The sequence below is a fragment of the Carcharodon carcharias genome, chromosome 31 (assembly GCF_017639515.1).
Source record: "Carcharodon carcharias isolate sCarCar2 chromosome 31, sCarCar2.pri, whole genome shotgun sequence".
NCBI classification, from domain to species: domain Eukaryota; kingdom Metazoa; phylum Chordata; class Chondrichthyes; order Lamniformes; family Lamnidae; genus Carcharodon; species Carcharodon carcharias.
Genome location: NC_054497.1, coordinates 28,884,536 through 28,902,071, shown reverse-complemented (window position 1 = coordinate 28,902,071; position 17,536 = coordinate 28,884,536). Strand labels below are relative to the sequence as shown.

The following is a 17,536-nucleotide window of genomic DNA, read 5'->3' as shown; positions in this document are numbered from 1 at the left end:
CTTAGCCATTGACCCCTCACACCAAAATATAACAGCCTGTCAAACAGCAAAAAAAAAATGTCACCAAGGAATAAAACTGAAAGGGCTACTTCAATGTGTCGGTCAGTGTAGAACCAGAACCCAGTCACCAGAAATGTGCCAGCTTTGGACTCTGCTCTGTAGACATTTGATGTAGATGCAGGAGGCCATTCAGCCCCTCGAGCCTACTCTGCCATTCAATAAGATCATGGCTGATCGGCTCTTGGACTCAGCTCCATCTCCCTGCCTGCGCCCCCCGTGACCCTTGACTCTCCTATCAATCAAAAACCTGCCTAACTCAACTTTGAATATGTTCAACGACCCAGCCTCCACTGCTCACTGGGTGAGAGAATTCCACAGATTAATGACCCTCAGAGAAGAAATTCTACTTCATCCCTGTCTTAAATGGGTGACCCCTTATTTTGAAACTGAGCCCCCAGTTCTCATAAGGGAGGAACATCTTCTCAGCATCTACCCTGTCAAACCCCCTCAGAATTTTATATGTTTTAATAAGATCACCCCTCATTCTTCTAAACTCCAATGGGTACATGCCCAACCTGCTCAACCTTTCCCCATAAGACAACCCCTTCTTCCCAGGAATCAGCCAAGTGAACCTTCTCTGAACTGCCTCCAGTCCAAGTTTTTGTGCGCTATTTGCTGGGGTAAGGAGGTTGAAGAGAGCCTGTGATTGTGAGAAGCTAAATGAGACTCGGTTTTTGTCCCATCTAATTACTGTCCAGTGACCAGTGAGTGTGCAAGGTGATATCAAGCGAAGACAGGATTAGACCACAATGCTTCCCCCATTGACTGAACGCACACTCAAAGATTGAGTGTGATACCCCACCCCACCCCCATGGAGTGGCACTTCTGTGAGAACCAGGGGGAGGATTGAGAACGAGGCAGGGTTGGGGTGGGGTGAAAGAAAGACTGACTGGGCTTTATGTTGTCCACACAGGGTGGAAATGATCACGAGATCTTCCATGATCCCAGGACAATTGGACACACTGTGCTGTCCCCGGACGACACGGTCAGGATATGCAAAGAGCTCTTTCCTGCATGAATGAACCACAGACACATCCAATTGCTCCCAGGTCTCGATCCAAGGATTGTTTGGACTTCATGGAGAGGTAGATGGGAAAGTGGGTTCTCGTTTCCCACAATGGACAAATAGCTGAGTCACGTCAACCGCACTGAACTCTAGGATATCGTTACGTGACATCATTCATGCAACTCCATATTTGTGTGACCAAAATTATTTTTTTAGTTGCCTGTGGTCAGATCTATGTTTTATTTTGCATGTGTACAAGGTGGCACCCGAGTTGGGAGAGAGATTTCAGAAGCCTACTCCGCAGAGCTACCTAGAGGTTGGCATTGTGACAGTTGACATTGCCCAGTGGAGGGGGAATGTTGACATTGTCATTTACAATGGAAGAGCATCAAAAGATTGTAACAATGACAAGCAAAGCACTGGAAGTACAAGCCCTATGCAAGATTTTTGCACAATCTATGCAGTATTGAGAAATAAGCTGAATTACAGAATCATGAAGCTGCCCGAGGTAAATTGTGCAGTGATGATTAGCCACTAGGGTTTTTTAAATTGTGAAGATTATGGGAATGATGAGATCCTGAGGGTGAGGACTCCCACAGTTTGAAGTCCTTGGGAGAGAGTGATTTAAAACCTGACACTGAGCTGAGGGAGGAGGAAGACTATTTTGTGGTTTACAAGGAGCAGGGCAGGAAGGGTGGGAGGAATGGTGAGGAGAGCACAGTCAACACAGTGGAGGAAATTGAGGAAGTTTGAGATGGAGAAGTGAGAAGGTCACAGTGAGAGATGGACTGCAAGCTTTGTCTTTGTACTTTGTGACTCACAAAAGGCCAATATGCAACGAGTAATGAGGAAGACAAATGGAGTGTTGGCCTTTACTGCAAGGGGGTTGGAGTATAAAAGTAGGGAGGCTTTGCTACACTGGTGAGACCACACCGAGAGTACTGTGCACAGTTTTGGTCCCTTTACTTAAGGAAGGATATACTTGCATTGGAAGCAGTTCAGGGAAGGTTCGCTGGGCTGATTCCTAGGATGAAGGGGTTTGTCTTATGAGGAAAGATTGAGCAGGTTGGGACTTTACTCATTGGAGTTTGAGAGGTGATCTTATTGAAACATATCAGATTCTGAGGGGATGTTTCCCTTCGAGGGGGAATCTAGAACAAGGGGGCACAGTTTGAAGGTAAGGAGTCTTTCATTTAAGACAGAGATAAGGAGGAATTTTTTTCTTTCAGAGAGTCGCTAACCTTTGGATTTCTTTTCTCCGGCGAGCAGTGGAGGCTGGGTCACTGAATATATTCAAGGCTGAGTTAGACAGATTTTTGATCGACAAGGGAGTCAAGCATTATGGGGGGAGGGCAGGAAAGTGCAGTTAAGGCCACATCAGATCAGCCATGATCTTATAGCATGGCAAGGCAGGCTCGAGGGGCCAAATGGCCTACTCCTGCTCCTAATTGTTATGATTTGTGTCTTCTGTTTGGGTGTGTGGGAGTGGTTCTGGAAGAATCTCTGCAGTTACCAAAAGTACACGGTTTTGATACTCAGTCAAAATGCGACGGGAATACAGCCGAGAATGGAGACTTCTCCTGATGATCTTGTGAGATTTTAAGGCTGGTGTCACAGGATGGGGACGCTGTTAAAGGTGTTAAAGCTCTCCAACTCTGACTGGGCATATTCATCACACGAACTCAAACAGTCATTTTCCCCTCTGCAATATTTTTATCTTTAAAAATAAAATAATACGTTTTTAAAAATTATTTACTAATGTATTGCACGAAAAAGAAGTCTCAATTTCTTTCAAAGCTTCAATTCTTTATTTGCTCCTGTGCATTGCTTACTGCAGGGCCCAGGAGATTAATCCACAAATTCCACAATTCCTGGAGACTCCTGGACAAACCAGGAGATTAAGGAGTTAAGGAGTGGAGAGCATTGTCAAATTGTACCTCAAGCCGTTTGATTTTTATTTAATATTGAAATATTCTGCCTGCACCTATGGGCAGCTAACCGGAAGTCATTCACTATTCCCGAGTTGCTGAGCTGTTGGGGTGGGGCAGAGGTGGGATACTGAATAATCACGGAGCCAAGGCTGAAGATTTGCAGCTGGTGTGTTTTGGAGGCCAGTTTTGATCTGAGGCTCAGGGGCTGCTGTGGTTCTGCGGTAAAGTTGGGTGCTCGGTTAGGACAGTCTCCAGCACCCGCTGAACAAAACCAGCTCCCAGTCTGTTTAAAAATTCTCATCCTTGTTTTCAGGTCCCTCCACGGCCCTTACACCTCCCCATCTCTGTAATCTCCTCCAGCCCTACAACCCTCTGAGATATCTGCGCTCCTCCAATACTCTCGTCTCTTGAGCAACCCCAATTTTAATCGTCTCACCATTGGTGGTCATACCTTCAGCTGCTGGGGCCCTAAACTCTGGAAGTCCGTCTCTAACCTCTCCTCCTTTATACTGCACTCACCTCCTTCAAGTCAGCCCAGATCCAGACCGACATCTTTGACCAAGCCTTTAGCCAGGTGAAACATCTCCTCTAAGGTAATGCTTGATCACATTCCTCTGGAACACCTTGGGACACTTTTTACTATGTTAAAGGCACTATATAAATGCAAGTTGTTGTTATTGCTTGAGGGCGCCTGCTGCAAATTTGTCAGCTGGCAACAGAGCCGGAGCTAGTCCGGTCCTCCTCAGGGATACCAGCTCAAGGCAGTCTGGCCGGCTGTTCAGGTTTCAAACCTTAAGACTTCATTCACCTGAGTACCATATACACAGGTGCTCACAGGCAAAGATACATTGATTATTATTGGGCCTGCGTTTTTTTATTGGACCTGGGAGTTTTGTTGGACCCAGGGGAGGGGCTGGGTTATTAGACTCAGAGTTTCTTTTTATCAGACTGTGGGTTTGGAAGGTGCTGTCGAAGTTGCTGCAGTGCACCTGGTAGATGGTACACACGCTGCTGCTACTGTGTGTCGGTGGTGGAGGGAGTGAATGTTTGTGGATGGCGTGCCTAACAAGCGGGGCTGCTTTGTCCTGGATATAGGGCTGGTCTCTCCCTGTGGTTCCATCCATTTGCCCACTGAGCCAAGATAGGAAATTTGGAGTTGACATTAAAAAGGAATCTCACTTTCTCAGACAAAATACAACATCAGCAGACCCGAAGTCCCTTCAATGCAGCAGTGTTAAATTATCCATGCTGCAAATGAAAGATAGAGCCTCAGTGAAGACAGAGGAGGAAGCTTTCTCCGCGACACCTTTTATAACAGCACATAGCCCATACCAGCTGGCAGAAAAATGGCAATTAGTCTCCCATGGACTTAATTAAATTAGAATTTTAATGAATTCTAGCATATAAATCACATAGTCTTACACTGCCAAAGCTATCCATGGGAGTCGGGGGTTGGGGGGGGTGCAGGGGGAGACGGGAGAGAACATTCCAGAAGGCACAATTCACCATGGTAACCAGAACATAGAAATGGATACCATGACAATGACCTGCTGATGTTGTGGTCACTCATTTGATTTTTAACTGTGAGTGTGTTTGTGCCTGTGTGTGTGGAAATGTGTCTGTGTTTCTGTGTGTGTATGTACACACATAAATGTGTGTCTGTGTCTGTGTGTGTGTGTATGTACACACATAAATCTGTGTGTGTGTTGGGGGAAATGTGTGTGTTTGTGTGTGTGTGTGGTCTGTCTGTCCATGTACATATGGGGTTACAAATCCCATGTAATTGTCCTTGCTGTGGAACTGGGCAATGAGTAAGAAAGGGTCGATTGAAACAGGGTGAATTCCAGTGGGACTGCCAATGTCCTGGCTGTTACAGTGGGACTCCCTACATCCTTATAAAAACAAAAAAACTGCGGATACTGGAAATCCAAATCAAAAACAAAAACAGAATTACCTGGAAAAACTCAGCAGGTCTGGCAGCATCGGCGGAGAAGAAAAGAGTTGACGTTTCAAGTCCTCCCTATGTCCTGGCTGTTTCAGTGGGACTCCCTATGTCCTGGCTGTGTCAGTGGGACTCCCTATGTCCTTGCTGTTTCAGTGGGACTCCCTATGTCCCGGCTGTTTCAGTGGGACTCCCTATGTCCTGGTTGTTTCAGTGGGACTCCCTATGTCCTGGCTGTTTCAGTGGGACTCTCTATGTCCTGGCTGTTTCAGTGGGACTCCCTATGTCCTTGCTGTGTCAGTGGGACTCCCTATGTCCTGGTTGTTTCAGTGGGGTTCCCTATGTCCTGGCTGTTTCACTGGGACTCCCTATGTCCTGGCTGTTTCAGTGGGACTCCCTATGTCCTGGCTGTTTCAGTGGGACTCCCTATGTCCTGGTTGTTTCAGTGGGGCTCCCTATGTCCTGGCTGTTTTAGTGGGACTCCATATGTCCTGGCTGTTTCAGTGGGACTCCCTATGTCCTGGCTGTTTCAGTGGGACTCCCTATGTCCTGGCTGTTTCAGTGGGACTCCCTATGTCCTGGCTGTTTCAGTGGGACTCCCTATGTCCTGGCTGTTTCAGTGGGACTCCCTATGTCCTTGCTGTGTCAGTGGGACTCCCTATGTCCTGGCTGTTTCAGTGGGACTCCCTATGTCCTGGCTGTGTCAGTGGGACTCCTTATGTCCTGGTTGTTTCAGTGGGACTCCCTATGTCCTGGCTGTTTAAGTGGGACTCCCTATGTCCTGGCTGTTTCAGTGGGACTGCCTATGTCCTTGCTGTGTCAGTGGGACTCCCTATGTCCTGGCTGTTTCAGTGGGACTCCCTATGTCCTGGCTGTGTCAGTGGGGTTTCCTATGTCCTTGCTGTTTCAGTGGGGCTCCCTATGTCCTTGCTGTGTCAGTGGGACTCCCTATGTCCTGGCTGTTTCAGTGGGACTCCCTATGTCCTGGCTGTTTCAGTGGGACTCCCTATGTCCTGGCTGTTTCAGTGGGGTTTCCTATGTCCTGGCTGTTTCAGTGGGGCTCCCTATGTCCTGGCTGTTTCAGTGGGGCTCCCTATGTCCTGGCTGTTTCAGTGGGACTCCCTATATCCTGGCTGTTTCAGTGGGACTCCCTATGTCCTGGTTGTTTCAGTGGGACTCCCTATGTCCTTGCTGTTTCAGTGGGACTCCCTACGTCCTGGCTGTTTTAGTGGGACTCCCTACGTCCTGGCTGTTTCAGTGGGACTCCCTATGTCCTGGCTGTTTCAGTGGGACTCCCTATGTCCTTGCTGTGTCAGTGGGATTCCCTATGTCCTGGTTGTTTCACTGGGGTTCCCTATGTCCTGGCTGTTTCAGTGGGACTCCCTATGTCCTGGCTGTTTCAGTGGGACTCCCTATGTCCTGGTTGTTTCAGTGGGGCTCCCTATGTCCTGGCTGTTTCAGTGGGACTCCCTATGTCCTGGCTGTTTCAGTGGGACTCCCTATGTCCTGGCTGTTTCAGTGGGGTTTCCTATGTCCTGGCTGTTTCAGTGGGGCTCCCTATGTCCTGGCTGTTTCAGTGGGGCTCCCTATGTCCCGGCTGTTTCAGTGGGACTCCCTATATCCTGGCTGTTTCAGTGGGACTCCCTATGTCCTGGCTGTTTCAGTGGGACTCCCTATGTCCTTGCTGTTTCAGTGGGACTCCCTACGTCCTGGCTGTTTTAGTGGGACTCCCTACGTCCTGGCTGTTTCAGTGGGACTCCCTATGTCCTGGCTGTTTCAGTGGGACTCCCTATGTCCTTGCTGTGTCAGTGGGATTCCCTATGTCCTGGTTGTTTCACTGGGGTTCCCTATGTCCTGGCTGTTTCAGTGGGACTCCCTATGTCCTGGCTGTTTCAGTGGGACTCCCTATGTCCTGGCTGTTTCAGTGGGACTCCCTATGTCCTGGTTGTTTCAGTGGGGCTCCCTATGTCCTGGCTGTTTCAGTGGGACTCCCTATGTCCTGGCTGTTTCAGTGGGACTCCCTATGTCCTGGCTGTTTCAGTGGGACTCCCTATGTCCTTGCTGTTTCAGTGGGGCTCCCTATGTCCTGGCTGTTTCAGTGGGACTCCCTATGTCCTGGCTGTTTCAGTGGGACTCCCTATGTCCTTGCTGTTTCAGTGGGACTCCCTATGTCCTTGCTGTTTCAGTGGGACTCCCTATGTCCTGGCTGTTTCAGTGGGACTCCCTATGTCCTGGCTGTTTCAGTGGGACTCCCTATGTCCTGGCTGTTTCAGTGGGACTCCCTATGTCCTGGCTGTTTCAGTGGGACTCCCTATGTCCTGGCTGTTTCAGTGGGACTCCCTATGTCCTGGCTGTTTCAGTGGGACTCCCTATGTCCTTGCTGTTTCAGTGGGACTCCCTATGTCCTGGCTGTTTCAGTGGGGTTTCCTATGTCCTGGCTGTTTCAGTGGGGTTTCCTATGTCCTGGCTGTTTCAGTGGGGCTCCCTATGTCCTTGCTGTGTCAGTGGGACTCCCTATGTCCTGGCTGTTTCAGTGGGACTCCCTATGTCCTGGCTGTTTCAGTGGGACTCCCTATGTCCTGGCTGTTTCAGTGGGACTCCCTATGTCCTGGCTGTTTCAGTGGGGTTTCCTATGTCCTGGCTGTTTCAGTGGGGCTCCCTATGTCCTTGCTGTGTCAGTGGGACTCCCTATGTCCTGGCTGTTTCAGTGGGACTCCCTATGTCCTGGCTGTTTCAGTGGGACTCCCTATGTCCTGGCTGTTTCAGTGGGACTCCCTATGTCCTTGCTGTTTCAGTGGGGCTCCCTGTGTCCTGGTTGTTTCAGTGGGACTCCCTATGTCCTGGTTGTTTCAGTGGGACTCCCTATGTCCTGGCTGTTTCAGTGGGGCTCCCTACGTCCTGGCTGTTTCAGTGGGACTCCCTATGTCCTGGCTGTTTCAGTGGGGCTGCCGATGTCCTGGTTGTTTCAGTGGGACTCCCTATGTCCTGGCTGTTTCAGTGGGGCTCCCTACGTCCTGGCTGTTTCAGTGGGACTCCCTATGTCCTGGCTGTTTCAGTGGGGCTGCCGATGTCCTGGCTGTTTCAGTGGGGCTCCCTATATCCTGGCTGTTTCAGTGGGGCTCACTGTGTTCTGGCTGTTTCAGTTACCAAAGGATCCGAGTGTTTTGAGAGCCAACGATGACAAAATGAAAAGGAAAAGCGAAAGCAGCAAAAAGAACACGTCAGGACCCGAGCTGATTATACACAACTGGACATCCGGCATGATAATAAATTCCTGCATGTCATAAAGCTGGCTGATCCCAGACTGATGGGAGACAATCATCCTCGTTACCCAGGGACAGCCAATAATAATATGTATATATGTGGGTGGAACTTTTTTGTTCGTTCCATGGGATGAGAGTCTCATTGGCCATGCCAGCACTTGTTGCTCATCCCTACTTGACCTTGTGAAGATTTGTGTATATATTTGTGAATGTGGGAGTGGTGGGTGAAAGGGACTCTTTATTGCTTTATCACAGACTGTTATCACCAGGGAAAAATTCACTCGTCCTTAGTCATTGACTTATACTGTACCTCAGCCTGTCCTTCTTTACCATGAATACCAGGCATTAACACAAGCACCGTCATGGCTCTGGACAATGTGTACATTTATATGTATTATTTCTGTTATTGTCAGTCAGGGGCCACGATGAAAAGTATTGTTCATTAGGTATTTATGTCAGATTGGAAAATTAAATCTCAGTATCACTTCATGGGTAAAGAGACCCGCCCTCAAAGTTAGTGATAACATGTGCGTTGCTGCCTGAGAGTGACTTGTTCCTTCGCCCTCTCTTATCCGACAATGCCCACACTTGGTGGGTACCAGCCCATGTGCACTGACAGGCCCCTGGCACCTCAGCCACAAGTGTGAGCTTAGACTGTGTGTCAGTGAGCTGGTTAACCATGATGGGTCTCACACCCATGTCTAATCAACCACATAAAGAAAGACTTGCATTTATGTAGCACCTTTCAAACTTCAGGATATCCCAAAGTGCTTTAAGCCAATGAAGTCCTTTGTTCCAGTGTAGAAAACAGGGCAACCGTTTTTTGCACAGCAAGCTCCCACAAATAACATTGTAGTCATGACCAGACAATCTGTTTATAGGTATAAGTTGAGAGCTAAGTATCAGGCAGGACACCAGTGAGAGCTCTCCTACTCTTCCTTCAATAGTACCACAGGATCATTTACATTTACCTGAGAGGGCAGGCAGGGCTTGATGTGTCTGAAAGACGACACCACTGACAGTGCAGCACTCCCTCTGTACTTCACTGGGAGTGTCAGCCTGGATTTTGTACACATGTCTCTGGAGTGGGACTTAGACTCCAGGGCAGTGAAATGCCACTCACTGAGCCACTGCTGGCACTAACACATCACACCACACATGCACACACTTACAAACATAGGAAAGAGGAGCAGAAGTAGGCCATTTGGCCCCTTGGCCAGCATTGAGCAGGGGGAGGGATTTGCCATCAATTTTGCTGTCACTAACTCAAGGAACACACATCATTGGTTGTGGCCTATTCACTATGGCGGCCCTCACTAGTAAATTGGCTAACTCAGTGATTGAAACCTGGGTCATTCTGAATCTTTTATTGCCAAACCAGACGGTGTACTTACCTATTTTGCCAGCAGTGGGTGCTTCACTATAGTCTGCCGGTCAAGGGTCATCTCAACTTGACCAATCCGCCAGACCAGCAGAATGAGCTTTCTCTTCATTGAGAGGAGTGAGGTTCCGTGTAGAATGAATGGACAAAGCACTCGTGGTGGGTATTATTGCATTTTATTGATAGTTACTCCCAAGGAAACTATCACTCATCCATTATTGCTTCCCATTATTCCCAGTTCCAGTGTCCGTTCGGCATTAACAGTGGATATTCACAATGCAGATTAGCCCAGTTTGACATAATAATAAGTGACTAGATCTTAATCGCAAAAGTGGAATTGGAGCAGAGGGGAGATAGCATTACACAGCGCTCTGGAATGAGAATGATTGGCCCCACAGCTGATGAAAGGGTTAATCCAGGGTCAAAGGTCAGCCCCCTCTGAATTCAAACATGATTTTCTCCACAAATAACCCCCCCACCCTCTCAATCCCCTCCCTAGTGGGCACGGTCTATGGAAACCAGTTGCTGCCAGCTACCTCCACCAATATCGTTATTATTCATCACTGAGGGACAGTATCACAAACAGACCCAACCTGATCCTCATCCGAGGGGTGGGGGGGGTGGTCATTGGATAGTGGAACTAGGTTTGGGGACCCCCAGCAGGTTTTATTTAAATTTATTTGTGAGATATGTCTCTTGCTGTCAAGACCAGCATTTCTTACCCTCGAGAAGTTGGCAGTGAGCCACTCTCTTCAATATAACTGAGGGGCTTGCACGGCCATCTCAGAGGGCAGTTCAGAGTCAACCACATTGGGTCACAACTTCCTGCATGTCCACTCCTCCACAAGGACACCTACAGTGAGATATGAAGATGGTGGACATTGACACTGACAATGGGGAGACAGTCACTGATGGCCGTGACCTCTGGAGGATGACAGTTTGGAAGGACATTGGAAGAGGCGAGCAGGAGCAACAAAAACTCAGCTGGCCGAGAGGAGAGCACCGAGAAAACAGAGGCCAGTGAATCGTGCACCTTCTCAGCCCATTGTCTTCCTCGGAAACAAATGCAGCGGAGACTGCCATGCCAGAGTGGGGCTCCTGGGCCACAGCAGGAGATGCTGAACACGGAGTTGATCACCATGTTTTACAAGACAGAAAGCTGCCACCATGGCATTGCTGTGGGCCTGGAGTCACGTGTAGGCCAGACCAGGTAAGGAAGGCAGATTTCCTTCCCTAAAGGACATTAGTGACCCAGATGGGTTTTTATGACAGTCCAGTAACTTCATTATCACCAGTATTGGTAGCTTTTTACCCCAGGTTTATTGAATTAAATTTAAACATCCCAACTACCAGGGTGGGATCTCTCACGTCTCCGGATCATTGGTTCTGGCCTCAGGGTTACAAACCTCATGATTTAGTCATGACACTACCTTTTCCTTCCTTCGACCCTGTCGCTCAGTTAACATCATACACAGATCATGGATTGAACCTGTTCTCTGAGCTTTATGAAGATTTTCTATTCCCTAAACTCACTGAGGCCCCAGGGCATGTGGCTTGAATTTTAACACAATACTCCTGAAAGTTTCAGGCACCCTGAGACCTGCCCCATCTCCCTCATGTCGTCTCACGTTGTTGCTACGATACACTGTTCTGCACTGTAATTTAATCTTTTCCATTGCTCAGCATTTCCCCACTAACTAAAGTCTTAAGCAGGCTCCTATAAACAGTGGAACTCGTGTCTCAGGTCTGCCATTACCAACAGGTCAGAGGTCGAGTGGCCAACCGTCCAGGATTGGCCTGGATTCCTCGGGAGTTGGGGGTTCATCTCCAGGTCACTGCTGCAACACCCAGGTGAAAAATCGGAGGGGGAGTTTTTTAAAAATGTGTTTTTCGATTTTTGCTTAGCCTTGGAAGTGTTTGAGATGGAGGGGGGGTGGGAGTGAAAAGATAACACTCCCTTTCCCATTGGCCGGGCGCCATGGATGGCCAATGACAGGAGTGTGGGGGGAGGGTCGGCTTGGTGAGGTCACATGATCAAACCTCCAGGAATACGCCCAATCGGAGCTGGCGACACTGCTCAGAATCCAAGGCACGTTCCCACCTGAGCGCTCATCAATCTAACCAGAGAGACTGGTTGGTGCCTTCCTCAGGCTGTTGGGTGCTGGGGATCATAGGGCACCTTAAGCAATCAGCACCTGAAGTAAAGGGACATCGAACAAACCTCTCCATCTACATCAAGGCTCCACCAGACAGTCAAGCAAGCCTCCCAATCTCTGTAACAGTTTCCCTGGTGACTCACTCACAAGATTAGACACAAATTTCAACACCTCAAAGACAATTCACAACACAGACTAATTCGGTACACCAATACAATCGAGAAAAATTGAAAATTTCTAATTCAAACATTCAGAATCAGATAATGTGTACACGAAATAACAGAGTATAGTCGAGGTGGATTTACTTCCTGTATTCAGGAAATGGTCACTGAATTCGACAGGTTAAGTCTGCTCGCAGAAGTGGACTTCCAGAAGATTCTTCTTTAAATTCATCTTTAGGCTCAATAAGGAAAGGATTTTGGTGCTAAAACATGGAGCACATTCCCAAATCAGACACACTGTTTCTGATCAAGTATAACATGGTTAGGTACAGATTAAAGCTAACACTGTCCCATCAAATTAATACACTGAGAGGAGCTACAGCTCAGGATTAGATACAGAGTAAAACTCCTACACAGTCTCCATCAAACACTCCCAGCACAGGTACAGCTCAGCATTAAATACAGAGTAAAGCTCCCTCTACACTGTCCTCATCAAACACTCCCAGGACAGGTACAGCACAGGATTAGATACAGAGCAAAGCTCACACTATAGTGTCCCTTCAAACACATCCAGGACAGGTACAACATTGGGTTAGGTACAGAGTAAACTCCCTCTATACTGTCCCATTCAAACACTCCCAGGACAGGTACAGCACGGGGTTAGATACAGAGTAAAGCTCCCTCTACACTGTCCTCATCAAACATTCCCAGGACAGGTACAGCATGAGTTAGATACAGAGTAAAGCTCCCTCTACACTGTCCCCATCAAACACTCCCAGGACAGGTACAGCACGGGGTTAGATACAGAGTAAAGCTCCCTCTACACTGTCCCCATCAAACACTCCCAGGACAGGTACAGCACGGGGTTAGATACAGAGTAAAGCTCCCCCTACACTGTCCCCATCAAACACTCCCAGGGCAGGCACAGCACGAGTTAGATACAGAGTAAAGCTCCCTCTACACTGTCCTCATCAAACACTCCCAGGACAGATACAGCACGGGGTTAGATACAGAATAAAACTCCCCCTACACTGTCCCCATCAAACAGTCCTAGGACAGTTGCAGCACAGGGTTAGATACAGAATAAAACTCCCCCTACACTGTCCCCATCAAACACTCCCAGGACAGGTACAGCACAGGGTTAGATACAGAATAAAACTCCCCCTACACTGTCCCCATCAAACACTCCCAGGACAGGTACAGCACGGGGCTTAGATACAGGGTAAAGCTCCTTCTACACTGTCCCCATCAAACACTCCCAGGACAGGTACACATAGGGTTAGATACAGAATAAAACTCCCCCTACACTGTCCCCATCAAACACTCCCAGGACAGGTACAGCACGGGGTTAGATACAGAGTAAATCTCCCTCTACACTGTCCCCATCAAACAATCCCAGGACAGGTACAGCACGGGGTTAGATACAGAGTAAATCTCCCTCTACACCGTCCCCATCAAACACTCCCAGGACAGGTACAGCACGGGGTTAGATACAGAGTAAAGCACCCTCTACATTGTCCCCATCAAACACTCCCAGGACAGGTACAGCACGGGGCTTAGATACAGGGTAAAGCTCCTTCTACACTGTCCCCATCAAACACTCCCAGGACAGGTACACATAGGGTTAGATACAGAATAAAACTCCCCCTACACTGTCCCCATCAAACACTCCCAGGACAGGTACACATAGGGTTAGATACAGAATAAAACTCCCCCTACACTGTCCCCATCAAACTCTCCCAGGACAGATACAGCACGGGGTTAGATACAGAGTAAAGCTCCCTCTACACTGTCCCCATCAAACACTCCCAGGACAGGTACACATAGGGTTAGATACAGAATAAAACTCCCCCTACACTGTCCCCATCAAACACTCCCAGGACAGGTACACATAGGGTTAGATACAGAATAAAACTCCCCCTACACTGTCCCCATCAAACACTCCCAGGACAGTTGCAGCACAGGGTTAGATACAGAATAAAACTCCCCCTACACTATTCCCATCAAATATTCCCAGGACAGGTACAACATTGGGTTAGATACAGAGTAAAGCTCCTTCTACACTGTCCCCATCAAACATTCCCAGGACAGGTACAACATTGGGTTAGATACAGATTAAAGCTCCCTCTACACTGTCCCCATCAAACGCTCCCAGCACAGTTTCAGCACAGGGTTAGATACAGAATAAAACTCCCTCTATACTGTCCCATCAAACACACCCAGGACAGGTACAACGTTGGGTTAGATACAGAGTAAAGCTCTCTCTACATTGTCCCCATCAAACACTTCCATGATAGGTATAGTACAGGGTTAGATACAGAGTAAGGCTCCCTCTACACTTTCCCCATCAAACACACCCAGGGCATATATCACAGTATCTATGAAGTGCAGATGGAGGCCATTTGGCCCATCAAGTCTGCACTGGCTCTCTGAAAAAGCATTCCACCTAGTCCCACTCCCCTGCCTCATTCCCGTAACCTTGCACATTCTCTCTTTTCAGGTAGCATTCCAATTCCCTTCTGAATACCTCGATCGAACCTGCTTCCACCACCCTCTCAGGAAGTTTATTCCAGACTCCAACCAACCTCTGGGTGAGGACATTTTCCTCATGTCACATTTACTCCTTTTGCCAATTATATTGAATCTGTGCCCTTTAGTTCTTGATGCTCTCTTGAGTGGGAATAGTTTCTCACTATTTACTCTGTCCATACCCCACAGGATCTTGAATACCTCTATCAAGTCTCCTCTCAGCCTTCTTTTCTCCAAGGAAAACAGTCCCAACCTCTCTAATCTATCCTCATAGCTACAGTTCTTCATCCCGGGAATCATTTGTGTGAACCTCCTCTGTACTATCTCCAATTCCTTCACATCCTTCCTCAAGTATGGTGCCCAAAACTGGACACAATACTGCAGAGGAGGCCTAACAAGTGTCTTATACAAGTTTAACATGACCTCCTTACTCTTGTACTCAATGTTCCTATTAACAAAGCCTAGGATACTATATGCTTTATTAACTGATCTCTCAACATGCTCTGCCATCTTCAATGACCTATGTCCATATACACTCAAGTCCCTCTGTTCCTGCACCTCCTTTAGAGGCTCTCTCTTTACTTTATACTGTCTCATTATATCTTTCCTGCCAAAAACGAATCACCTCACACTTCTCTACATTGAACTTCATCTGCCACTTATCTGCCCAACCCACCAACATGTCTATGCCCTTTTGAAGTTGAAGACTGCCCCCACCACAGTTGACAACATTTCCAATCTTCGTATCAAATGCAAATTTTGAAATCATGCCCTGCACACCACAGTGTAGGTCATTAATATACATCAGGAAGAGCAAGGGTCCCAACACTGACCCCTGAGGAACTCTGCTACAAGCCTTCCTCCAATCTGGAAAACAACTATTTATCACTACTGTTTCCTGTCACTCAACAAATTTCTTATCCAAGTGCCTATTTTCCCTTTTATTCCAGGAGCTAGAATTTTGCTCACAAGTCTGTTGTGTGGCACTGTCTCAAATGCCCTTTGAAAATCCATGTACACCACATCAACAGATTTTCCCTTATCAACCTTCCCTGTTACCTCCTCAAAAAAACTCCAGCAAGTTAGTTAAACATGATTTTCCATGCTGGCTTTCTGTGCAGCTATCAGCCCACTCTCAGCCCCAGACTCGGGGGAACTGTCTCAGCATCAGATATCATTTTTGTCCGGCCTGGTCTGTACAGTTACGTACAATAAAGTGAAATATTTACGTTTCTGAAACCAAAGAAGCTGGAGCTGTTTCAGCAAAAATTTCCCAAAAATCAAAGGGTCATGACATATCTTAGGGATTTAGCTGGGATTGTTCAATGGGCAGCAGCAGAGGGGACATCACTGATCCATCAAAGTCTTGGGTAATGGAGGGTTACTCTGTCCCATTCTAACACTCACTAGTTATCCCAACCCAAGCTGTGGTGGAATGGGTTGGAACCCAGCTCTTGCTTAGTTGAGTCTTCCACGCCAGGAAGCCCATCCATTCACTGAGCCACCAGGCATCTTTACATCTTTCTCCTCAGATTCCAGCAGCAGAGTCAACAGCTTCCTGCATTTGGGTTGCCAACTCTGATTGGAGTATGCCTGAAGGTTTTACCCCCTCCAGCCTCCCCTGTTGAGTCAGACAGACATATGTGCCCCTTCTGCAAATGCTTTTCTAGATGATGAACTCGAAGGAAATGACAATTGTTTGATGCCCCCAATCATTTTTCTCTTCCGTGTTGTTCCCGACAACTGGCGCCAACACCGAAAACAGCAACCGGCAGTGACCCCTGACCTGATAGCCACTTCACAAATGGCACCTGTGGCACAACCTGCCTCTCCCAGATTGGTCTCTTCAGCCATGAAAAACAGTGCACCGTATGAAGCTACCTCCAGCCCCAGTGCATTGGATTTGCTGCATGTCCCCCGCCTTGTGCAGGTGGAGAGTGGCTGCAGACATCTACGACCATGATATGGAAGAAACGGGAAGGAAGAGGCTACGTTCATTTTGATAGCACCTTTCACATCATTGAGATGTCCCAAAACGCCTTTGATTCATTCAGAATCGATCAGCCACCCTCCCTGTCTTTGCTATTCACCCCCCTCCCCCACCCACCCCCACCACCATCACGCACCCACCCTTAGGTTATGCAGATATAATCTGGGATCCATCTAACAGTGTCGAGGTCATGGCTATAGGTGACCAGGGTAGGCGGGGGTGGGGGTGGGGGGGGTGGTCTCTAAGATCAGTATTAGGGACAGGGTGAGGAAGGGGAAGAAATCACAATCCAGTCTCCTGAGCCTGAAGATACGCTGATAGATTAATCATGAGAGGAAGTGGAGGGTAGTTAGGACCCTGCACAGCTCTGATGGCCCCAGGGTTTCTGATCCCAAGGGATAATTACTCATTTCAACCAACCAGGGGCACAATTTCAAAATAAGGGGGAAGCCACTTAGGACTGAGATGAGGAGATTGTTTTTTACTAAGAGGGTTGTGAATCTTTGGAATTCTCTATCCCAGAGGCTGTGGAAGTTCAGTCATTGAGTATGTTTAAAACAGAGATTGACAGATTTCTAAATACCAGTGACATAAAGGGATCTGGGGATAGTGTGAATTGAAGTGGATGATCAGCCATGATCGTATTGAATGGCGGAGCAGGCTCGATGGGCTGAATGGCCTTCTCCTGCTCCTATGTTTCTGTGTTCCTGAGGAGAAACTGGTGACCAGGGAAGAGAAGAAATTGTTCGAGTCTCAGGGCCCACCCCTGCCTAATTTGCAAAGAGACGCCAGCAATGATAATATCAACCACAGGGAGATAACAGATCACCTCAAGCCAGTCAGAGCTGCCAAGTTATGGATAGGCCCCACTCAACAATGAGCTGGCTGTTTGACTGTAGAGGCTTCAAAATAGAGGGTTTATTACCCATGTTGGGATTGCTGAAGAGTGAACAGGGATCATTTTTATTTTTATTTTTTCTTAATATTCTTTCATTTGTCGCTCATCCCTACTTGCCCTTGAACTGAGTGGTTTGCTAGACCATTTCAGGGGGCAGTTAAGAGTCAACCACATTGCTTTGGGTCTGGAGTCACATGTGTAGGCCAGAGGGCAGATTTG

General features: G+C 47.9%; 1 protein-coding gene across 1 annotated transcript in view; it reads left to right on the top strand.

The window, feature by feature from the left end:
• Window positions 1–2,048, top strand: part of LOC121271484 (phosphomannomutase 1-like) — a 56,831-nt gene extending 54,783 nt beyond the window's left edge. The window contains exon 8 of the mRNA XM_041177465.1: window positions 974–2,048. Coding sequence (XP_041033399.1) covers window positions 974–1,078 — 105 coding nt within the window. The 3' untranslated portion in view covers window positions 1,079–2,048. The remainder of the gene's footprint in view (window positions 1–973) is intronic.
• The last annotated feature ends 15,488 nt before the right edge of the window (window positions 2,049–17,536 follow it).